The 26,133-nt window shown below is 37.9% G+C and overlaps 1 protein-coding gene across 2 annotated transcripts; it reads right to left on the reverse strand.

Annotated features, from left to right (window-relative positions):
* Window positions 1–1,725: 1,725 nt before the first annotated feature.
* elk3 (ETS transcription factor ELK3) lies at window positions 1,726–25,907 on the reverse strand. Of its 2 annotated transcripts, none has more exons than XM_007232259.3 (5): window positions 25,467–25,907; window positions 11,510–11,718; window positions 10,283–11,047; window positions 6,636–6,758; window positions 1,726–2,791 (listed from the first exon to the last, which is right to left on the reverse strand). In XM_007232259.3, the coding sequence occupies exons 2-5, from the start codon at window positions 11,714–11,716 to the stop codon at window positions 2,687–2,689; spliced, it is 1,200 nt and encodes a 399-aa protein (XP_007232321.2). In that variant the 5' UTR covers window positions 11,717–11,718; window positions 25,467–25,907; the 3' UTR covers window positions 1,726–2,686. The 2 variants fall into 2 exon arrangements, with proteins under 2 accessions (XP_007232321.2, XP_007232320.2); XM_007232258.4 differs by having other exon boundaries at window positions 11,510–11,721; window positions 25,467–25,905.
* Window positions 25,908–26,133: the final 226 nt, after the last annotated feature.

Raw genomic sequence — 26,133 nt, forward strand, 5'->3', positions numbered from 1 at the left:
AAAACAGGACTGGAACGCTAGTAACTTTTATATAGTATTTTTTAACAAATAATGCATCCTATAAAGGTGTACCGTTAAGGTGATGCACAGTTCTGTAATGACAGTGCATACATCACATACATGAAACTTTAGAGAAAAGGGGGGGGGGGGGGTAAAATAATACATAATAATACATAAAAACTTAAACTTAAAAATATAAACTTACAAGTTGTTTAATTTTTCTTGCTGTTCATCTATGCAAAAACAAGAAAAAAAATCTTAATTTTTAATGATAATTGCATTTCTGCTGGCATATATTATATTATAATATTCATAATTTCAGAATGTAATAAGTAAAAGTGAGGGGATTTATCTTCAGTATGGGGAATATCTGTTTGCATAATTACTATGCAACAAAATGAACATATTGATTTTCCACCTCACTTATATTTTTCATCTATTATAGTAAGAATTGTACATTTCTGACAGTCTGAAACTTTTTGTACAGCAGCAGCCACAGCCTCCCAGACACTGTTCAGAGATGTGAGTTCAGTTGATCTGAGTCTATCTTCAACCCGACGAAGTCCAACAAACTCATCTTTAATAATAGCAGCCCATAGCAGAACTGATCCAACAACGAGAACATCCATCCATCCATCCTGAGGGTCACTCTCATCAGTCCATAAAACCTTTAGAAATGTCCGCAAATGGCCCAGTTCTGATGTTTTAACTTTTCAGTGGTGGTTAGGTTTAAGCCTTCCTTACCTTGTCATGTCTCTGAGCACTGAAATCTTGTTCTTCTGGCCATTCCAGGTAGGTTTGATAATGGTTTCCTGGTCAGTTCATGTTTGATTCTTCTAAATCTTTGTCAGTTAGTATGTACCTTTTTTACTCAACATGTTTTTTTCGACCCTGTTGTTAATTTACAACAGAATCAGTTGATGGTTCTGTGATCACGCCTCAATATCTTAAAAATGTGGCTTTTGGCACATCAATTAACCAGCGTGTTTTAACATTTTGCGTGTGTAAATTAACTTCTCGTGAGCACAAATGTGAAACTAGCGAGCAAAAAAGGATCGTGTGCGCGCTGAAGAAAATTTTCTCGAGCTTAATTTTTCTCCTCTCGGGTGCTTTTTTTCGTCGCGCGCTGTGTGAATTACCTGCTGCAGCAGTTTATGCTCGACTGAGTGTTTTGCGCTCCAGTTTTGAAAGGGGTGGTTTTGACAGTTTTTTTTTATCTGATTTTTTTATTAATTATTTAAATGTGGCAGAAGTTCTGCATTTTATTGGTTTACTAAAACCACAGAAACAACAGCATAGTGTGACGCTTATCATGAAAATGCTGTCTATTTTAAAAAAAATTGTCACAAAGTTTTTTTTGTTAGCTTTTCTCAAAAGGGGGTCAGGATGTCACACTGTGATGTCAGCATTTTAAACAAGAAACGAAACGGGAGGCAAAAAGAAAATACTACATACTTAAAATAATAAAATATACTTATAGCCTGATATTTTGTACTGTAAACTGTGTACAAAGGTTTGTGAATTACTCTTAATGATCCAGTATAGTATGATTTACAAACACTTAAAAGTCTCTGAATATTCAAGATTGTAGTAGATTATCTGATATGGGGTGGTATAATCTGGATTAGTCCTGTAAAATGGGAACAGTGTGTATTAAAAAAAGGAAAACGATAAATATTGAGCAGCCCAATAAAAAAAAAATTATAAAGTCATTAGAAGTAGGAATTCAGTATGTAGCATTCAATGCTTTCTTTTTATTTAAAACAACTTTTAACAGGCACATTTCCTTGACTCATAGAAAGCAACAATATAAAATTAATATGTGAATACATTTTATATTTCAATTACTTAATAAAAAAAAAAAAACTAAGCTATTACAAAGCTTTTTCTTTCCAATATGATAATGGAATTTCGTCTATTACAAAAAAAGCTGGAAAATATTACATATACACATTCTTACACAGAGAAGGCACAGCCGGTAGTTTGAAGCACAGTGCATACAATACATTAATATACAATACAATACCAGACAAATTCAACAGAAAACCTGATTCACAGCCTCAGAAAGAGATTACAAAATTCAATTCAATTAAAAGGCTAATAGGGTCCCTCTAATATGGGCTGCGGTGAGCGTTCACTCTCAGCATTTAACAGAGCTCCATTAGAGCGGGAGGAAGGTGAGAAAATTCTGATCAAAGCACCAAGGGTGAGTCCTGGGTAGAAATATAGGAGTAATCAGAGCTCACCTGGGATCAGAACCCTGGAAGCTGAACTTTGGAGCTCTCACACGGGTTTTTTTCACAGACAGGTCTCTCTGTGTTGATGCACCAAGCTTTATGCTTTATATAGAGATTTAAAAAAACTCTAAAGCAGACTGATAAGACATTCTTTGGAGAAAGCTATAGATTCTAAGGCCGAGATTTTCCAAGAGCTCACGGTTTCCTCTGAAGGGCGTTTCACTTCCTTTGGCACGTATAAAGCCACGTGAGCGATTTGGTGTACAGCCTGAGTTTTGACTGAGACGGTTCTGAAAAGGAAAAAAATCACTATTTGCATTAAAATGTTGGTTGTGGTAAATTCTGTGGTCAAGTTCAACCACAAGGGGGTGTAGTGCAACCATGAGTCTATGCAGACTTCTTAGCAAGTATGTATCTGTGTGTTTGCAGATAGGTAGGTGGTGCAGGAATCAGGATTTTTGAGCGCTGGAGGAAAGGAGGAGGGATGAAGAGGAGGATGAGGAGTCCAGGTTGGGGAGAGGCACTGGGAGAGGTCCGTTCAACAGAGTGGGGAACTGTGGACAGAGAGAGAGAGAGAGAGACAAAATCAGTAAAGCAAGACCTGTCATCAGATCATACTCTAAGGGATATTATATTAGTGTACTATATATTATTATGGATGCACTAAATATTTGGCAGCTAAAATTATCCAGCCACAAAAACACTTTTTTGTGTTCGGTTGAATTTTCCAAAACACTGAACTAGGATTAGAACTAATTTATTTTAAATCATATTTTTCTTTGTTGGTATGTCTATAGGAATGTTCAATATTTCTTATCTATAGTTGTGTAATTAAATTTTGAAATGCAAGAAAAAAGGGCTGTTTAATGTTGGCAGTGGTTAATTGATTAAATAATTAATAAAATATTTGGCCAATTGTATAGTTTCAGTTTCAGACAAAGATGTTCATTTCTGTGCATCCCAATCTGTGCAACATTTATCACAATATTTAATTAGTCTTAGATTTAAACAAAAAAGTAAAGCTAAAAAGATAAATAAAATATGACATCATAACAGTCTCTTTTCCGATCAGTTGTTCATTACTATAAAGTTACTGTGTAAGAAAATTGTAAAGTTATTCAGTGTTTTTGACAACAGCGATTATATTCTCAGATAAAACATAAAACATTTACAGTTATGACTAACATAATTTCTCATGATAACAATGTTGTATCGTATATCCTCACCCAACAAACACACACACACATTATACACTACAAGGAAACAAGCTGAGCATGTATCAGGGCAGGGAAAATCCCCATAAAAACAGATGTTGTCAATAGCTTTAAAAAATAGATTATAGCTGCTGATAAGCATGATAGCATATCAAAATATATTATTATGGAAATTACCTATAATTTCACAAACCTTTGTACACAGTTTACAGTACAAAATATCAGGCTAATAGTATATTTAATTATTTTAAATATGTAGTATTTTCTTTTTGCCTCCCATTTCATTTCTTGTTTAAAATGCTGACATCACAATGTGACATCCTGCCCCCCTTTTGAGAAAAGCTAACAATTTTTTTGTTTGTTTTTTTTAAAAGACAGCATTTTCATGATAAGCATCACACTATGCTGTTCTGTTTCTGTGGTTTTAGTAAACCAATACAATGCAGAGCTTCTGCCACCTTTAAATAATTAATAAAAAAGCAGATAAAAAAACTAATATGATGATGTTTTTTTTTCTGTGCATAAGAATGTTATATCTATCAGCATTACAGCTAAAACCTAGTATACAACAATCCTGTTTTATTAGCAAGAAAGCACGCAGCTGTACACTGACAGTACACACAACGTGCTTAGAAATTCATATAATAATGTCATTTATTGTGATTACAATAATATATCAGCTTTTCTACAAAGCCATTGCATTTCAATTTTTTGTTTCATAATGTTTCTTAACCCTTTAACACTCCACCTAATAGTAGCATCTCTACCGACTGGTAGATGTATGTTAGACTAAAAAACTCCACTAGAGGTCACTGTGTCTTTTAGTGGTATAATGCCTATTTCGTTTTTATCCATTAATCTTTCACATATGTAGATTATTTTTGGTGGAATTTCTCAAAGTAAAAAAATATTTTTTATTATATTATAGTTTCAGAGATTTTTAAAAAATGGAATTATGTAAGTACACAACATACAATTTTTTATTATTATTATTATTTTGGATTTAGGATTTTTGTTCTGATTTGCCATATGTTCTCTCAAACATTTGATACAGTATATTTTAAAATCTAGGGCATTTTTTTTATTGTTATTATTGCCCTAATCAAACAAGAACATACATAAAATGTACAATATTCCTATATTCAAATATTCCTACAATATTGCTTTGTCCTTGAAAGAGGATGTCTCAGGAATAATAAACATCGCATCTGTGATTTCCCTTCAGTTTCTTTCCCTGGCACTCTTGCCGCTCATCGATATCACATGCTGAATATAACGATGTATTGAATTATTGAATATCGGCACATGCCCAGCTTAATTGAAACATTCAGCGCTCTAAAAAACTGACAGACGTGCTTTATTCTGACTGCCGGCTCTATCGGTGTTGTTGAATTAGAACGACGACACAAACGGAACCAGATGCTGGCGCTCAATGACTAGCCTTTCCAGTCTCACACACACACACAAACATGTACATAGTCAGCCCCTCATGACCACTAATGCATCATGGTAATGCTAGGAGAGGAACTTCCTGTTATGAGAGAGCTGACCATACACACACACACACACACACACACACACACACACACACACACACAGTCAGTCTTTTTTCAGTTATCACCCCCCTCCCTTTTTTAACAGGAAGCTGCCCCCCACCGTATCCAATGTAGAGAGGAAACATCTGTAGCTTATTTCCAAACCCTAACACGTACGCACACACACACGTATAGATACACAAGCAGATCCTGCACCCGGAGTGACAGAAAGACATGGCGATACACACTCGCAGAGATCATTAGGAACTTCAGGAGCTGAGCTTCCTTCAGCCGACCGAAAACGACAAGGAAAAGAAAGCTCCTTTGAAAGAAAAGGCCCACAGACCAGGACTTTTCCTCCACAGCCAATCAGTGAGCAGCACGGCAACCACGTGACCAGTCCGAAAACTCCCTGTGCCATCGCCTGGAGAGGAAGTGTGAGTGTGTGTAAGTGTGAGAGAGTGTGTGTGTGTGTGTGTGCAGAGAAAGTGTATTATTAACTGTTGCTAGCTTTGTCATGAAGGGAGCCATGGTTACCTACACCGTTTCCTGTTGTGATGTTTGTGTTGGAGACACGCCCTGACCCTCACACAGCGACATGTCCATAAACACAAAGCTCACACACACACACACACACTCTTTCTTTCTCTCTCTCTCTCTTCGCAGACAGCAGTCTCCCCTGGGCCAGAACAGGAAGTATCCACAGGATTTCCCCTCTCGCTCACATGAGCAGTGAAACACGACCCCAAACAGAAACACACTCCCTGAGCAGAAGTACATACACTGCATATGTGCTCCATATACACACTCCACTTACACACACACACACACACACACACACACACACTGATTTACACTAACATACTGTCGTTCTATCAAAAACATATTTTTTTCATCTATTTACATTTTTTAATGGACCAACAGAAATGCTCCCAATTCTTTTTTCTTTTTACAAAAGTTTTTTTTGGCTACACTGCATTATTTTTTACATTATAGTTAAGAAAGTTCATATATTACAATTGTAATTTTACTGAGTTTATACAATAGTTTTGACATGCAAGCAATTGAACAGACAGGAAAAAAAAATAACATAATTTGCATGGACACACACACACACTCACACGCACACAAGCAAATGCTCATCCCTTTAAAAAAAAAGGGGCTGTGATCATCTGCCCAGCGCTCATGATAGAAAACCCAGATAACTGTCTCCCAACAGTGGCTTCCCTTGATTTCAAACACAGAGCCAGCAGCACACACACACACACACACACACACGCTAGCTTTATGCAATATTTTTCATCTCATATCTGATTCAACTTTCCCTCATAACAATGTGTGATGCTTAGTGATGATTTAAGTTCTACTGTGTGCTTTTTTATTGAGAGGTTAATGTTAAAGGAATAAAATAATGTATTTTAGCATTTCTGTAATTGCTTTATATGGAATATGTTTGAAGTTTAGTAACAAAATGCATAACTCAAAATATTAATGGAATATATAATAATTATTGATAATTAACTATATAAGGATGACAGTATGTATATAATAATTATGCATTTTTTAAAATCTACTTCCATATAGTTTTTTTTTACATGTGAAAAGAAAACAGCTTTCCAGAGTGTGTGTGTGTGTCTGTGTGTGTGTACCTGGAAGAGGGAGCTGTGTCCCTGTAGTCTTGCCGGGCTGAGAGGTGCTACGGGACTCAGACTGCTCCAGAAATGAATGGAGGACAGAAGAGGGCTTGGAGCCAGCAGCAAGCCCGAGGGAGTCTGCAGACACAGAGAACACACACACACACACACACGGATAGAGAAATTTAGGTAGAGGGTCACATACTGCTGAGTAAAACATATTGTCTATAATAATTATAATAATATTTATTTTTTTGGCTTTACATAAGTAAAATTGGCCAATTGTAACGTAGCTTATTTGCTGAGTGGTTCAGGTCATTTGCAGTTATATAGAGGTGAGCAAACAGGAGAAAGATAAACTGTCATAACTTTTAAAGGAAGTCGATGTGAAATTATTTTTTCATCATTAAATTGACAAAGATTAAAAAACAGCTGCTTGATTCAAATGTGAATATTGCCATAATGTCCCCTTTCACACCACAGATCTGGTCTATTCTAAACTAAATAAAAAGATGTGCTTGTTTAGACACGCTGTAAGGTAATTTATCATGATATCATGACTACCAGGGAAACTTCTGAATTTGTTTTTATTATCTATTAAATTTTTATATACACCTGTATAGAATATAGCAAAACAATAGAAAAGCATGTTGTGTGTTTCATGTTGATACTATAATAATAAAATCGTAAAATATATGTTTTAGCGAAATGGCAGAGTACTGGGATCAATCAGCAGAGACTGAGCTCTGATTTAGAAATAAGTGAAATGCCACTCGCTGTGTGGAGAGTGTGTGTGAGTGCTTGTACATTTCGTTGTTTTTGATGTGAGGAAAAGTGTTGCTCATCATCCTTAAAGTGCAGGTTTCTCACTCTCTACAAGCTGAGACTCAGTGTGAGTGAGTGTGTAGAAGATGAACTGGCTGATCTGGTTGTAGATTTGGCTAATGTATCACTATTATCGGAGTCGAATAAGGAATCAAGAATACAGTTTGTGTGAGTGCGTAGCATAATTATATAATCAAATTCTGCTTGGCAGAAGCGCCAGTAACGATCTGGGAGAACTGGTTTGGGCTGGTTTTCCTAAAGGATTTGGGTGCTGAAGGTTCAGTTAGAAAATGCTAATGATTTTAAGCAAATGGCTAACAGTTTGATCATGCAGTGGCTGCTGTCTTCTAGGAACTGTTAGCCAGATCAGTATGAGTGAACAGGTGATCCCTAAACCACTTGATCATCCTGACCAATCACAGTCCTAGTGGGCCACTGCTACATAGTTAAAACACTGGAATGTGATGTCATAAAAGCTCCAGATGGTGTAATGTGTAGGTGTCTCAATATTTTGTAGATAAAGTGCATATGAAGACCCTGAATAATATTTGTATAATATTCCCCATCACACACACACCCTCCGCCACTAAATATTTGTTGTTGCTTTAGATTAGGAATACAGATAAACAAAAAGCGACAATGATACTAGTATTTGCTTTGGATTGGGATAATGATCACATCTGGACGTCATCGTGGCCAAATTTATATGATTATTCATTTGAAACGAACAGGGAACCTCTTGATTTATAATGATATATTATACATTATGTTGCACACATTTATCAATACATTTTAATACACAACATGTCTGCACTGCACATATGCTGTCTATGTGCTGATGACCCACCCTTAAAACTCTTAAAGGACATATTAAAAAGTACTTTTTTTTTAAAGAGAGAGAGAAGGTCAGCAAGAGAGACAGTCAGAGAGAGGGAGCGTTCGAGAGAGACAGACAGATTAGAAAGATACAGTCAAAGAGAAACAGAAAAAGAGACAGAGGGATAGAGACAAAGAAAAAGAGAGGCAGAGAAGGACAGAGAGAGAGAAAGAGGCAGAAAGGAAAGCCAGAGAGAGAAGGACAAACATAGAGGCAGAGAGAAATAAAGAGAGAAAGAGGCAGAGAAAGACAGTCAGTGAGATAGAGGCAGAAAGAGATGCAGCAAGAGAGAGTCAGAGAGATAAAGACAGAGAAAACCAGCAAGAAAGCAACATAGAGAAAGTGAGAGAGAAGGAAAGGCATAGAGATGGAGGCAGAGAGAGTGACGGAGACAGAGAGAAAGAGAGAGACAGAGAGAGAGATAGATATAGACAGTCACAATGAGAGATAGATGCAGAGAGAGTCAGAAAGAGAGAGAGAGAGAGTCAGAGGAAAAAGTGTGTAAAGGAGTAGTTTGAAATGAGGGATCTCGAATAGGCAGGTTCCGGGAGTAGAGAGACATATGAAATCAATTTCATCTCTCCCTCGTTCTGTCCTGTGTCACTCCACTGTAGTGTGCCGGATTACGGGCATATGGCTTCACTTACAGGTCTCTCTCCTCCCTCTCTCACTTTTACTCCTCTCTCTCTCTGACCCTTATTTTCTCTCTTTCCCTCTGTGCCTCACCGTGTCCATCTTTTTAAGCTCTGCCTGTCACGTATCTATTTCCCCCTAAATACCCAGACTGAAGGAGTTTTGATATGAGTGATTTATGCTCAGTGAATCTAATACAGGCTATAAAAACTGTATAAAATCTGTATGATGAGGCATACTGTCATTAATTGGACTGGTTTCTTCTTTCTATAGGATGTTGCTTAAAGAAACAACAACATTACCCTCTCCTGCTGTGTATCTGCTACCCTGCAGACTTTGTACAGATCTAATTGTGGTGAAGTTTTGGCAACTGGAGGTTCACAGAAGAAACGAATGAATGAATGAATGAACGTTGCATCATGATGCAAAAACCACAATACAAAACATATTGCACTGAATCAGCTCTACCATGTTTCTAACTCCACATACAAACTTTATTGTATATATTTTGACAGGCATGCCTGACATTTAAGTTGAACAATTTCAACATTATCTGATCCTGTAATAAACGTGTATCTGTCCTGCCATAGTGGCCATGGGTTGGACAAATTTGCCAAGATCACAATCGAGCAAATTTTGCTCCAATAAGTAATTGACTAACTTTTAATTATGTTGTAGTGGCTTTCATTTTCAGTTTTTATTTTCTTCACTGTCCCACAAAACATTGTATTATTAATTATTTTATTTTAATATTAAAAATATATACATTTACTAATTCTTTACTTTTGCAAATGTGCACCTTATTTCATCATGAAATACTAACTAAATGAAGAGAAAAACACCACGTCTTTATACTGGCTTTTTTATTTTTCTCACTTTTTTTCTTTCCTTTTTTCTTTATTTTATTTCCTTTACATTCTCTTCCTTCTTCCTTTTTCATTTTTTGTTCTGTCTTTCTTTTTTTCGTTTCCTTTTTTTCTTATTTCCTCATTTTTTTTTTCGGTCCTAAATGTAGAACTACTTACAAAGTTTAAGGAAGGTTTTATTAAATAATTAATTAAATAAACATTAGGATGAATTTTTTGTTTCTGTCCATTATGCCCAGTATGTGTTAAATCTCTCATTTCATCAGTGGAATTCATTTCACATTAATGGATTTGGCTGACACCAGTTTCTAGTTAATGCTTTTACTTGTTGAGTACTATAAACATGTATTCACTATAATATATAAAACATTAATATTGTTTTGTGGCTCATAAGCACGATGTTTGGTGGTATGTGTGAGGAAACAAAGAGTATATATTTTGAGGCTGTGGGTGTGTGTTACCTGTGCAGTAAAGAAGGCTGGTGTGAGGGACCCTGAGGGCAGTGCAGGGCTGTTGAGAGCAATGGAGCCCAGGTCACTTCCTGAAAGCAATATAGAAGGGGCTGAGATTTCCAGGCCTTTTGGTTTTCGAGCTTTGGGAGGAAGTCCATTGCTGCTGGCCCTCCTCTCAGGGGGCGGGGCCTGTGCCTGGCTCTGGGCACGCTCCCTGTGGCCGGACGATAAATTGAGAGGCTGAGCGTTCTGCTCTGATTCGTCCATGTGAGCCTCGGGGCTCAGGCCGTGCCTTCGCGTGTAGGACGGGCTCGGGGAGGGGGACGGCGAGCGGGAGGAATGTGGCGAAACCTTGGAACTGAAGAAAACCTCAGAGGAGTTGGGTGCAGGAGAAGATGGGAGAGCTACCACCTTCTCTGACCGGTTAGTAACGAAGCGGATCACGGTCGGGCCTTCCTCGCCTCGCTCCGCCCCTCTCTGCTTTTCCACTTTGATTGGATGCAGGAGAGGAGGCTGGCCCTGGAGGGAGCTAACGGTAAACGATGAGTACAGACCAGAGTGAAGGTATTCGTTCCTGCAGGTGGGGCTTCTCAGCGATGACAGAGAGAGTTTTGGAGACTCCTCCCCCTCTCCTCCATCGGACTCCACCTCTTGTAGCATGACGCCGCCTCCGTCTCGCCCAAGCTCCACCGCCTGAGGATCCATTTTCAGGATGTCGGGAAATGAAACAAACTTGTACACGAATTTCTGCCCAATCACTTTCTTAATGATGTTCTGGAAGAGAAGAAATGAGACAGTGATAAATAAGTAATTAGTGGATTCTTCATGACATGCTGTATAAGCCTTGAATCGATTTCATAATAAAACTCAATTTAATAAAATGTTGAGGGCGTTTTCGCTAAAGAGTTTTTTTTATCTGTTTGGTAACGTGAGAAAGACGATCTGAGTTCTTCAAGTGTATATTCAGAATAATAAACATCAATAAATTGATGAGCCACTCACAACTGCAAATTTAATCTACAGTTTGAATAGAATTCTTCTCTGATAATAAGCCCCACCCCCCCCCAAAAACATAATTAATACTGGGTGCAGACTTTTGTCATTTTAAAGTGTAACACAGTTAAGAGCATTCAAACTTTATGAATTATGTAAACAATATAATGAGTAAACATAAGCAGGGCTATAACAGAAAACTAAGTGATGCCAAGTTATAACACGTTTATAAGAGAGTCTTACTTTGTCATAGTAGTAGCGCAGCGCCCGGCTGAGTTTGTCGTAGTTCATGTTTGTCTTGTTCTTGCGCAGGCCCCACAGTTTAGCCACCTCTTCAGACTTGAGCAGTTTGAACTCTCCATCGTTGGACGTCCAGCAGATCAAGTGCTTGTGGCTCTGGTCCAGCAGCAACTGCAGCAGGAACTGCCACAACGTGATGGCACTCTCCATGTCTGCTGTAAAATGCAACACATACACTGAGGTCAAAATGAGAAAAATTGCATCAATAATAATGATAATCATGTTCAACTTTGCTGAATTTAGTTCTATCCAGTATCAATTATAGACAATAATGTGGAGCAGTGGAGACATTTCATACAATGTGGGTTTTATAGGAGGGAAAGCAAAGATTCTGTGAGCTGTGAGGACATAGTCTAATGACCTTTTGAGCTGCTGGTAGTTGTGGTACTGTATGTGTGTGTGTATATATGTGTGTGTATCAATGAATAGATGTTTTATTTTATGTGTGCTGATAGCAAGAACAGTCTGCTGTATAAATTTCTCACTTCTGTTACTGAACTTCCATCTATCACTATTTGTGTGTGTGTGCGTGTGTGTGTGTGTGTGTGTGAGCAAAAGGGACATGTTCTAATTACTCTTAGAAGGTCTAATGTACATTAGTGTAATGGCAATACTGGCCTTCCAAATGATGAACTTTCCTATTTTTGGAGTTTTGGAAACAAACACGTTTTATTTATTAATTTATTCATATTATTTAGTTTAGCTTGTTCTAAAATCAACACAGGTAAAAAATTATACAACCATCATGATTATTTGCTTAGAGGCACCATCCCCAGACACTTTCTGTAGCTTTGGGAAGGGAATTGCAAAGACCTAATCTTAGCCTGTTTTATCCAACCATTGTCCTGTGGAAACACCCGACTAACTAACTATGTTCAAGTCTTTTTTTTTTTTTAGCTTTTTTTATTGAGTTTTAACACACGAAACAAACAAACAGAACAACAGAAAATTCTGATTGGGCATTTGACAGGAATCTTCAAAGGGAAATTTAAATGCTATACATATGTATATGTGAAGAAGAAAATGAAAAAAATGCAAATTATGTGAAGACGCAAAACACATGGAGACCTAAAATCCAAATTGCAATTAATGATTAAGTAAACCAGCTTTTTTTTATCTTTTTGCCTCATGTCTCAATGAAAAAGTAATTTTCTCAATGACATAAATCTCTTGAACATTTTCAACCCACTTATAAAAAATATTTCCAAGTTTTATCCCTCTTGCTGCTTGTTATGGTGAAGAATTCTGAGGTAGACCTCCTGCTTTATTATTCCATTCACAAGTGCAATGTAGTTCCAGAACAGTCCCAGACTATGATGCACACTCCACCATGCTTAACAGCTGGTACAGTGTTTTGAGGGTTTGATGACTCACCATTACTCACCCAAACATACCTATGACAAATAACTTAAACTTTGGCTCTTCAGACCATAAACTTTCATTGAAAATGATTTTTTTTTGTCAGCTGTGGCTCAGCTGAAACCTTTAGTAGTCCAGCTTTAAGGAGTTTAGTTTGTAGGAGGGGCTTATATCTCTTACGTGCTAGTGTTAAATTCATCTGACCGCAGACAGTGACAGTGTTCCAGAAGCTTTTAGTTCATGGCAGGCCTGGGCCTTGTGGCGATGTGGTTGTTTGGGTCTTTTTTTGCAGATCAAATGTTTGTGGGCAACCTTTCTAATGAATACATTCAGCTATTTGTTGTACACATTTTTGACATAGGGGTGCAAATGCATACACACAGCTCGTCTAGTAGCTTGTAGAGACGTACTGCCAACAGAATAGGACTCTTTGGACAGAGCAGATAAGTATGAACCAGTTGGCACCATGCCTATTGTTAAGGATGGGCCAGAGGGGTATGAAATCAAACCCAGCATAGAGCTGTTAAGCAGTGGAACTGTGTTCTCTGGAATGATGGTGCTCCAGACAGTACTTTTGGGATGAGCTGGGGATGAGGTGGTCGGTGATCATCTAATATCATGACTTCACTGACACTCATGTCACAAATAGTAGAAAGCCTCCCCTGGACATAAGAATAACCCATAAAATAAAGTGTTTTTTTAATACCTTTGATTTCCAAAAAAACAAATAATTTTCTGTGATCCCAATATTTTTTTTATTTTTTTTTTAGAATTTATCAGATATCAATAGGTTTTCCAATATTTCCAGTTTATTTTATATTCTAACAGTTTCAGTATCAATCTGATCTCTCACAGAAGTGTGATCAGTACTTTTTTTCCTCTCCCTAAATGACACTGCGGCTAGCCTGTCAATCTCCGCAACACTGTCTTGTTAAAACCACACATACTACAGCAACCACAAAACCCACAGCGACACAGTCTAGCATTCAAATGCTAAAGTCTGAGGGAAAAAGCTCTTCTCTCTCTGAACAAAACCGTGCCTTCTGCCCTCCCTCTAACTCGGCAAGCATTTCCTGTTCTGTAGCGTATTAACAAACCGACTCATAAACAACAACAGGGCAACTCCACTCTGACCCGAGGGCAGCTATAGCTGACTGTATACAGCCCTGTCCCAGCGGCCCCTCCTCTCCAGCACTGACCTGAGCTCAGGACGCAGGATTTGTGAAGGCCTCAGTTAGGAAAGAGGCACAGAAATAAAGGAGTGTAGAGAGACAGACAGAGAGCTAACCTACACAAAGCCACAGAAATACTGCCAAGGTAAACGTGGAGTTTGTCCCACTCACAAACGGGTGTAAAAGGGTGCTGAACTCAGACCTGATGAAATTCAAAATCATGATATATTTAGATATTTGTAGTTTAATAAAATGAATGAACCTGTGCTATTTGAATAATGTAGTGTACAATACAGGAATCTTAGTGTTCTGCAGCGATTTATACAAGAATCCATTACAAAACTAACAGCTTGCTGTTTCTGTCTCTAAATACTGCATCACAGAGAATCTCACCGACTACAGTAAACATTAACCAGACAGAAAGCAGATTAGATTTCCAGGAAGGAAAATGTATTATTTACTATGGTTATGTAATGTCAACTGTATTGAGTTCTTCTTCCGCTTCCTCTTCTTCAATTTTTGTTTAATTCTTTTATTTGAAAATAAAAATGCATTTTCTTCCTGATTTTACTGTGGAACTGTTCCTGGATACCAACACTAATCCAACTCCAGATCAGTCTGCATTTTCTTCTATAGGAATGAATGTAATTCTATGTCATAATGATGCAAATAAACTAGTAATAAATACATTAGTAACACCTCACCACAACTAGCAATATGCACCACATGAGGTACCACATTATCCCCTTGACAACAACTAAGGAACAACCTTGAATTATACAGCAACTGGAAAAAAAAAAAAAAAAAAAAAAAAAAACTATAAGGATCATAGCAGCCATTGCACCCATTTAGCAACACCACACAAACGGCCTGAGACACCAGTACCTTTACTCACCTTAAATGAACAAAATTTTTTTTAAAGGAGACTACGTTCACAGACTGCTGGTGTCAATGAAAATGGCTAATGGGGAACTAGTACCGCTGGTACTGTTACTATTTTTTCGAGCTAAATTAATCGCTGTTTTTTTTTTTATAACAGAATAACATTTTTGCATTTTTGTGTGTACCGTAAGTTGCTCTGGTCTTCTTTTATTTATGTCAGAATACCAGCATGTAGTTACCAGCTTAATGTGGGTATTAATGGGGTATATGACCATTATTGAAATATTTTCTTTCATGATGAACATCAATAGCGAAATATCGTCCAACCCTAATTAAACGTTTGTAGTTTACTGCTGATAACATAATACAACTGGTGGGTAGAATTGCTCTTCTCCTTTCCAGTGTAAAGATAATGCAATGGGAGGATTATAAGAGATACCTGAGAAATTCAGAAGAGAAGTGACTGACAGAAGAGTAAGCAAGAAAGTGTCTCAGGTAGTTTAATCATTGACACAGTCTGAACCCAAACTGGAACAAAACTGTTACTGGCAAAGAAAAGAGTGAACTGTAGAAACCAATATATACCCACACACACACACACACACACACACTTACTGGCAAGCGTCCCAATACAGAGATAAGAACACTGCAGCACTTCAGCTCCAGTGAACGAGTTTGAAATTGTAGCGCTTGCACCCAGCGCTGTTCTCCTCTCCCAGTCCGAGACTGGACAGAGACAGCAATCTGTCTCCACAGGATGTCCACTGAGATACTGCTCAAAACAGCTCAAATTCAAACCAGGTTAGAGTACCACCCCCCTCCCTTCATCCCACACTGCCCACCCCCATTCAGTATAAACAGGCACTGAAAGCTTGAGTGCTCCATGCTACCGGTGCAAATAAACCTGATTATGCTGTCAGAGAATAAGCTTTCAATTTCACCACAGCCCCACTGACAGTCATCAATTGATTCTACTGTGTTGGACATGTTTTTTATTAGATTTAAGCCTGTTATTGTTGATTTTAACACTAGTCAGATAGATAGGGATTTAAAGCCCCCCAGCATTGAGCTGCAACCATGGTGCTCCATGCTGTACTTTTGGTATGATTAATGCTCTTGCTGAAAAATTTTGTAGAAAGCCTTTCCTAGACAGAATAGAATTAACAGATTAAACACTTTTTTGCTACTAGTCCTGTCACTGAATGCAATCAAATTAATACAGAAATGCTAAAAAAATCTAGTAGAAAGCTTTCTTTTAACAGTATCCAACAATGAATTTCAATAGATGTCAATGTAAAACAATGTCTTTCTGGATCAAATTCTATTGGTCTATTTATTATGAGATTTTGACTCAATGTTAATAATGTCAGAAAAACACAACAACGGTATTTGTATTTTGCGTTACTCAATTACAGGCCACAGATTTTTTATCTTTTTTTTTTTTTTTTTTTTTTACTTATTTCCTAGTATTGTGTCCCATGACTTGTATCATGTCCTTATATAAGTAAAAACTGCTGCACTGACCAGCAGGATATGCATGTGAGCATGTCTCTCACAATAATTGTGTGGATGTGATTTCTGTCAGAGTCGCTTGTCTTTTTGCATGGAAAATTCTAGACAGATGCAGCAGATCCCGATCATTACTACCCACTGCACTGTCCACAGTAATTGGAAATGCCCTCTAAGACATATTCCCGGTACACACATTAAACTATAGAGAAAGGAATGTTAATTGCGGCAGAATTAAATGTCCCTTCTGTCTGGTGCCCACTTTGAGGCCTTGGTCGAACACTGATAATTCAAATTGCCTACAATAAGCATGTTAGCCAGTGTTCATCCTCACTCACAAGATAACAACTTACAACATTTACACATGTGGGTTTTCTTAAGCCGACCACTGAGGCAACATTTTATGATCAATTTGCATACTGCTATCCTTTGACTTTCTGAGCTTTTCCTCTGGCAGATAATCAAACCAATAAGAGTCTTTGGAAACGACTCAATTACCTTTGTAACATGAATTAAATTAAATATAAATGTAAATTTTCTCAGTAAAAACACCAAACAATCTCTGCTATTTCCACGCTATGGTAAAATGGCATAAATGTTCTTTTTTTCAGATGAGTAATCACGATAGCCCCACCATCAACACGCTGTGTGTCTCCAGAGTGCCAGACACAAGGTGTGTGTGTGTAAGCGAGACTTATTCAGCAGCAGCAGAAAGTCAGTGCTGATTTAGTGTCTGAGGGGAGAGAACATTAGCTGCTTTGTTCAGGCTGTTCTACCTTACAGCCCGCAGATGAACACAGGCTACATCATCACTGAGCCGGGAGGAGGAGGACACGCTGAGGAACATCTAATCCTGCTTCAAAACGTGGAGTACCACGGCAGATTTTAAGCACCCTGCAAACAGCACACTGAGTCCAACAGTTAGGCCATGCGGAGTTATATTCATTCTAAATAAAAAAACAGCCTAGAGCAATCAATACGGATTTGACTTTATTTTCCCATAATTTCCAAAAAAAACACCTTGGGCTGTAAGAAAATATGTAAATCATATCGCAATATCTTGTTTTGTAATTCTGTATCAAAAACACAGTGTAATTAATTTATTTGATTCTTTATATTTGTTTTAATTACTAATCACTTTTTTTCCCTGGTGCTTTTATTGCTATTTATTACTATATTTTTCCTGATAAAACTCAAAGTCCATACCCTAAGTTGTACAGAAGAAACTTGGCACTGCATAGAGCTGCAGAAAAATCTTATTACTGTTATGTTATAAACTTGACTTCTTTTTAGTATTTTAAGTTAAGGGTTTTAAGTTAAAGGTGCAACTATCCCATAAAACAGCCCTTGTGGATATATTTAATTCAATTCAATTATTCAGTTATTTTAGTATTTTATACCTACAACCTTTTTTTCATTTTATTTTACTTTTTAATTTAATGGCTTCATTACATTGTACTTATGCTGACAGTTTCTTAAATACATGATTTTATTTATGGGTATACTATTTAACTCTTTGTTCTTTTAACACACTTGGCAAAAATGGCACAATAGCAATGGCAAAAGTCAAAAATACATGTATTTAATTAATCTGCTACAAAGACGTCACAAGTAGTTGCACCACTATTACATTGGATGTAATGCAATTTAAATAATTTTATGGTTATAAGGGACACTTAATGTAAAGCGGCATCAAGGATATACGCTCTATGAATGCACTTGTGCCTGACGTAAATTTCAATGAATGAACACAATACCTATGTTTCACAAAGTTACTATTTCTGGTGAACTGAAAATAAGCATTCCAGAAATCCACAAAAGCAGAGCATGCACACTTGTAAATCTTAGCATTGTTATATTATCATATTGTGAAATACAGTGTGATTCACACCCCTATTTGTTGATGAACTGTTATATAAAGTCTCACTTTAGTTAACTATAGTTGCACGTCAAATACTCTGATTTTAAAACAATATATAGCATATTACTTCAGAATAGGTGCCAGTAATAATAATTGATTAATAAAATTGTGGTAAAACATAGACTCAAAATTTTAATAGTAACTCCAATTCACTTTTACTTATTTAGCACGTTTTTGGCAGGTAACAAAAATAAATACATAATGCTGAGAGAAACCAAGATATATTCCTCTCTGCTTCCTTCATCCCTGCAACCTGTCCCATCCATCATTGGTTGTGGGGGAGCCCTGGCTCAGAAGGCCTTCGTAAAATGCTGGTGCACACTGTCTGACTGAGTTACAGGCAGCAGAGGGTATGATGTAACGGTAGTTAAAATCACTGTATGATAAAAGTGCAATCAGCACCATACACAAGCATGAATAGCATGATGCTGCAAACTGCACAGGGAATGATTACAAGAGGGAGAGTAATAGAAAGAGTGTGTGTGTGTGAGAGAAAGAGAGAGAGTGAAAGAGAGAGAGAAAGTGTACAGCAGGTAGAAAATAGCAGGCAGTCTGACTCACTGGTGTGGATAACGCTGACAGTGAGCATGTTTTATTGGCACAGAGGAACTCTCTGATTGCCATGTGGCTTATTTGGGGAAAGTCTTTGTCATGTTTCTGACAAACACTAACACTCCAGCATGCCCACTGTCCACTGTGCTGAACTCCAGCAATCGCTTCATCAGATAGCTTCAAACATCTACAGCATTATTGTTGAGTTACTCATTTTAAATTTAGCAAAAAGGCCAAAAAAAGATCAATCAGTACCAATAAACCCAGTTTTAGGGGGATGGGCCATATTTGTGTGTGACTTTAAAGCATCTAGAATGTTGTTCCTCATTCACACAGTTCTTAAATGTTCTCCCTCACTCATACAAGTCCATCAGTTATTTTCTTTACATTGGAAAACAACTTAAAAACATTAGGGTGTTGTGCTTTGTTTTTTCTGGTGTTTTCCGTGCTGGTGTCAACTGGTTTGGTGGCATCGATTACGTTTCTGCCTTCTGGCTTGTTGGTGCTTGTTAGGTGGTTGATGTTTAGTGTGTTGGTGTGCTCTGGTTTGTTAGGTTGGTGTGCTCTGGTTTGTTAGGTTGGTGTACCCTGGTTTGTGTGTTTGTTGGGTTGGTTTACACTGGTTTATTGGTGTTTACCAAGTTGGTGCACTCTGGTTTGCTGGTGTTTGCTCATTTTTTTACTAACACTGTTTGTTGGGTTGCTTTACAATGGTTTATTGGTGTTTACCAAGTTGGTGCACTCTGGTTTGCTGGTGTTTGCTCATTTTTTTACTAACACTGTTTGTTGGGTTGCTTTACAATGGTTTATTGGTGTTTGGTTTACTAGCATACTAGTGTTTATTGAGTTGTTGCACTGTAGTTTGTTTGTTTTTGTTGGGCTGGTGTGAACTGGTTTTTTAGTGTTTATTGGGTTGTATTACATCAGTTTATTAATGCTTGTTGGGTTGTTTTACAATGGTTTGTTAGTGTTGGACTGGTGCACTTTGCTTTTGTGGTGTTTGTTGGGTTGGTTTACAACGGGTTATTGGTGTTTAATGAGTTGGTGCACTGTGGTTTGTTTGTGTTTGTTGGGTTGGTGTAAACTGGTTTATTAGTGGTTATTGGGATGGTTTACACTGATTTATTGATGTTTACTAAATTGCACTGTGCTTTTTTCATGTTTATTGGGTTGGTATAGACTGGTTTGTCTATAACAACTTACTGTTTAAAGGTTTGGTGGGTGTGATGAATTATTGGGAGGATTTTGAATGTTCTTCCCCTTTCACACAGGTTCATTGGGTTTAGAAGGTTCATCAGTTCCCTTTCTAAACATTGTAAAACAGCTGCCAGTGTTGGTGTTTGTTTCGCCAGTTTTTGAGGAGATTCTACGTTCCTGTGTCCAGTCTGTTCCACTAGCTGACCATTTACCACAGCAAATAGTTTGGAGATTCTATGATACTGGTATGTGAAAGTTTTGGTGAGAAGCTAAAGTTATCTGTTGAAGACCACAGAGGGAGAGTGAGTAAATATGACACACAAACACACATGCACACACACACCCAGTTAGACCAGTTACCCACACAGACCAGACCTGACCAAGTCCAGGATGTTTCCACCATGACAAAGGAGGATGTGGTCAGGAAGGACTAAGTCTCTGCCAAGACGGGCTGGAGATATTTACCAGGAAGTTTGAGATGCGCACACACACATTCCCATTCACTAACACTGTATGACACACACACACACCCACAGCCACACACACACACACATATATGTATATATACAGAATTATACCCGTGGATGCTTAAAACTCCTAACTCAATCCAGATCAATAAGTGATATCTCTCTCTTTTCTTTTCTCTCTCTCTCTCTCATGGTCTCACACTATCCCCCGGCTCTTTTTTTTTTTTGCAAACCCCCAAAGAGGTGAAATAAAACTGTTTCCTGTTCTAGCATCCTCTGGAGCTGAGCATCTGTGTTAAGCGACCGTAAAACTGTCTAAATCAGGACTTCCTTCAATTCTCCTTTGAAGGGCGTCTTCCTGGGAAAGCCGCTCCCGAACTGAAAGGTAGGAATTCCTGCTGCAGGGAGCCGGCCGGAAACTCTGGGACAAGGGGACCGCACAGACATTGGGCACAAATGGAAGATTTCCTCTTCCGGACTGCAGCTAAACCTATTGTTGGATTGGGGGGGTGAGCTACTCATCCGCATATGCAAACAACACGAACTGATCACTCACTCTACTGCAGTGTAGCATTACTAATTCAACAGTCCATTCAATAATGATTTCACCCAGCAAGATGATACCTGGTGATACCTGGACTTCCCCTGGCACTCAGCAACACCACAGTGGCACCATCAGATCCTCCCTAAGCAGACTGACTTTACTTTAAACTAATTACCAAAACTCTGTGTGGCTTAAAAGCCTATACCTTCAGGCCTTATTCAATAACTATCATATCCATTTTTACAATTTATCTCCTTTTTTTTTATCCAGTTTTGAATGCTATCCAAATGTATAGATGAATGGACAAACAGAAATGCTTTAACAGTTTTATTTAGGATATTTAAGTTTTTTGTGTGCCACCAACAAAATGTTGCCACTACTAAATTTGAGACCCCAAATTGACCTTTCCAGTTTAACTTATGAAAATGTGTGGACTTGTTTGTCCCATTCTTAACAGTTTTGCTTCAAAGTAATTACCTAATCATTCATCAAGCTAGAATGACATAATACTACTTCTTCATTTCCAAAATTTAAAAGTTCAAAAAGTGTCGGCCACTACTGATATGATATTTTTTTTAACAATCCTGTTCCTCAACTTGACTGTTTCAATGATTATTTTTTATTTTTGGAGGATACATTTTCTACATTCTTATTAATGTAATAAACATGCAATTATAATTAAATTAACTGAGCTAACTGACAATAAAAAATTCTCTTTATCTAGTTTTGGTAAACCCTTTAATTGGTCGTCAGCAGAAAATGTCATTACAAACTTCTACTATAACCGAAAAATAGCACCAATCATTTTGCACAGAAGTCCCTGCACACTAAGAAAAGTAAGTACAGATTTGTACTTAAAAGAGTACAAAGCTTGTCGCTGGGGCTGTACCTTATATTGAGGTACAAAAAAGTACCTTTCAGTGAAAGTCCTTTTTTGTACCCATGGTTTTTATGCAAGTATAGATCATATAGATTATAAACATTATCATCAACTAAATATGTGTCAAGAACTTAATGATGCAAAATTGTCTGGCTTTCAAATAAAAAAATGTGCAAATAAAATATATATTGTTTATTAGTACAGTGGTACAGAATACAGAATGTACCTTTGGCTGGTTAAATGGTACAAATTTGTACTTATTGCTGTTAGAAATGACTTTGTACTTCAGAGGGCACAAATCTGACCCTGTTAAGACCAATATTGTACCTTTGTGGGTACAATTATGAAGAGTGTACCTTTGAGTACAAAAAAGTACTCGTTTCGTACCTCTGTTTTTTAGAGTGTGTAGTTACTGAAAAATATGCCATAGCATGTTATAAGCCTTGGAGCATTAAGTGATATATATATATATATATATATATATATATATATATATATATATATATATATATATATATATATATATATGAAATATGAATTATATATATAAAATACGGTTTTACTACATAAATAAAATTCTGTCTACAGCAATTGAGCCCTGGTCTAGTTATAATGTGTGTACTTACTAGAAACTCCCTTCACCACTTGTAATTCTCCTGTCACTAGGGGGGTGAGGACAAAAACATCATCTCAGATACAGGGATCCAGCTATGGATGGAAAGCAGTACGAGCTGGGATTCAAAATCTCGAACCTCAGATGTTTATAGTGTCTTAGTCTGCTGAAAAATGGCCTTTTTAAACATGACTCATTTTTAAAATGAGCAAATTGTAACTGGAGCATTTTAGTTAAGCATCTAAAATAGGCTATCATGATTTACTACTCACACACTCAACTACCCCACAGTAGGAAACACAGCTAACAATGTGTGAGTGTGTGCTGCTTCAGCCTGGATTGGATTAGAGTTATTATTTTTTTTCCTTACAACAACTGATCCTGAAATGGCATCTCTAGTAGATATTAAGTAGAAACTAAGATTCAAGATTAATAACAGGATAATAAGCTTATGGTTCAGGGGCTTAGAAGGTGAAAGGAGAAGACAAAAGAGAACTTATTTTGTCTGGAATAAAGCAGATTCTGAGCTCCAGGTTCTGTGCCTTCAACCAAGTTCCTTTCCACCATTTGTGACAAGAACAGAAGAGTCCAAGAGGTGAATTAAGGACTCTGGAACGTAGCTGTTTCATAACCTCGGAAGCTTTAAACCTACAAATGTGCCTTTAAAAACATAAAACTGAAATAAACTGTAGACTCCATGTAGTTATTAACCCCTTAAACACCATACTTCCATTCCTACTATTATTACATGTGTAGTACTTTTCAGCAGTATTATAGTATTATATTACTGAACAGTCTTAAGGTCAAAGCCTCTTTAGTGAAAGGCTTATTATTTAGTGATAAATACTATGACATATTATCTATTAACCACAAGGAAGAAGGAAGGGATTCAAACAGAAGACGCTGACATTGGTCACCATGAATGGAGCCCACAATGGAGTCTAAGCTTCAGGATCTTGGAGGCCTTTTCCCCCTTTAAGACACACTAACAGATGCAAACTACAGCAGCCCAGTCACTTTTAATGCCTGTGCACTACACACATATGCAAGCAAGTTCCTCCGCTGCAGCACGAGCGGAAACCCGTAATGAGATTAGTTGGTGTGCGTCTGTGTGTGTGTGTGCAGACATTACTTAGCCATGACTAAATGTGGTGGAAAAAATCTGAACCTAAGGCCGTCACAGTCACAGGGCTTCTTTTACCCTCGCCAGCTCTCCTCCTAGAGGCTCTGGGACCACCTCACCTGAATCTGTCCCTAGGTGGGAGCATCTGAGGGACAGGCCATTTTATCAGAGCGAAGACTAAAAGCCCTGAGACGCAGACCGAAGCCAAGGAAGGCAGATGCATGGACTGAAGTTTCTTTGTTGGCCCCAGTGAGTCATTTTCGAGCCGCTGTCTGCTGCCAGTTTCTAAGCGGAAGGCGCATGGCAATTAGTCTGCTGCTGTTTCCACACAGACCAGGCGCTCTGCTAGTGCTGTTAAAGGGCCAGCGGCAGTGGCGGCAGGAGGGACGGCAGCAGATCATTGGATGTTACAGCACTCAGATGAACAAAAGAGTGAAGGGGAAAAGAAGGGGCAGACAGGTTTCAAGCTTTTACACTGACTGTGAGGAAGGACTGCCAGAAGCAGAATGCAGCCAGTTTTCAGCCTCGTCATTTTAAGCAGGCCAAACTTCCTCAAGTGCAAGTACACACACAGACAGAGTGGAAAAAGAGACTTCATTCAACTCCCGCAGAGCAGAGTACTGAATAGTACCTGTTAAGCACCTGTAGCAAAGTACTGAACAGTACCTGTTAAACACCTATAGCAAAGTACTGAACAGTACCTGTTAAACACCTACAGCAAAGTACTGAACAGTACCTGTTAAACATCTATAGCAAAGTACTGAACAGTACCTGTTAAACACCTACAGCAAAGTACTGAACAGTACCTGTTAAACATCTATAGCAAAGTACTGAACAGTACCTGTTAAACACCTATAGCATTGAGCAGTGCACTATTATTAAATTATTAAATATTATTATATAAATTATTATATTATTATAATTGTATTATATGAAAATTGATGTATTATATAAAATTATTATTAAATAAACAAATATCATTGTACTAAATGATATACTAAATATACTAAATGATATACTAAATGATATACTAAATGTACTAAATATCATTGTACTAATTTATATAATAATATAAATTATTATATTATTATAATTGTATTATATGAAAATTGATGTATTATATAAAATTATTATTAAATAAACAAATATCATTGTACTAAACAGTATTTATTAAAAAGATAAAGAACAGTACAGTACAGACAAGTACCTATTAAACACATTGCATAGTACCAAACAATACCTATTAAATACAAATAATCTAGCAGAGTACGCTACTGAAAAGTACCCTTTAAATACCTATAGTAGAGTACTGAACAGTACCCAATAAATGCCTATAGCAGAGTAACGTTACTACTAGTTAAATACAGAGTAATGAACGGTAGTTACCCTTCAAATGCCTATAGGTGTACTTAACTACACGTAGACTGAACTGAAGAGTAAGTTACACATTAAACAAAAAAACATAGCACAATACTAAACACTGTATAACACAGGAGTCAACGTAACATAACGTATACACATAACCTAGCTAGGTAGCACAGTACTGAACAGTAGCGTATAGACAGTAGGGGCTACAGGCTAGCAGTCTGACTAGCTCTGTGTGTAGTTTATAAGTCAGTAAGAGCAGATGTGAGAGTTGCTGTAACTCGGGTTAAAGTGAGTAAAGGAGTGCGGATCCTACCTGTGAGGAATGCTCGGGGTATTTTAGCCTCTATTAAAAAGAATTCCGTAAAATGTCCAGCTTTTCCATGCTGTCGATCGCCTCGGCAGCACAGTCTGACTGTAATGGGATCCCCACTGTTTTTTCACTCTCTCTCCACTCTGTCTCTCCTGCTCTCTCTCTCCTGCTCTCTCTCTACTTCTCTCTCTCTCTTTCCTCTACTTCTCTATCGCTCTCTCTCTCTTCCCTTCTCTCTCTTCCCTACTCTCTCTCTCTCTCTCTCTCTCTCTCTTTCCTCTACTTCTCTGTCTCCCCCCCCTTTTCTCTCTCTCTCTCTTTTTCTCTCTGAGCAGGAAGTTGGTGCAGGCAGACAGCGAGCCGGCTCACTTCCTCTCGCGCGCTGTTCCCCAGGCGCTCGAGCCGTCTGTGTAAACACGCTTTCCCTCCTCTCGCGCGCGCTGAGGCACTGAGGCACACACACACACACACACAACCGCGCGCGCACACACACACACATTCAGTAATATTGTAATCCGAATCTGTGCCCAAAGCTGCACCGACTGACGTCACCATCTTCCTGCCCGGGACCGCTGGGAGGAGCCCGTGTTCCTTCCTCCACACACATGTATGTGCGTGTGTGTGTGTGTGTGTGCTCTATCTCTCTAAGAACATATAGGAGTCCTAAAAG

This window comes from Astyanax mexicanus, chromosome 2 (genome assembly GCF_023375975.1).
Source record: "Astyanax mexicanus isolate ESR-SI-001 chromosome 2, AstMex3_surface, whole genome shotgun sequence".
NCBI lineage: Eukaryota > Metazoa > Chordata > Actinopteri > Characiformes > Acestrorhamphidae > Astyanax > Astyanax mexicanus.

Excerpts from the sequence above, each read along its gene's own strand:
- elk3 (XM_007232259.3), bottom strand. The coding sequence starts at position 11,716 with ATGGAGAGTGCCATCACGTTGTGGCAGTTCCTGCTGCAGTTGCTGCTG. Across the intron at positions 6,759-10,282 it reads CAGCCTTCTTTACTGCACAG|ACTCCCTCGGGCTTGCTGCT; the intron begins GTAACACACACC and ends CTGTGTCTGCAG. Across the intron at positions 2,792-6,635 it reads GACACAGCTCCCTCTTCCAG|TTCCCCACTCTGTTGAACGG; the intron begins GTACACACACAC and ends CTCTGTCCACAG.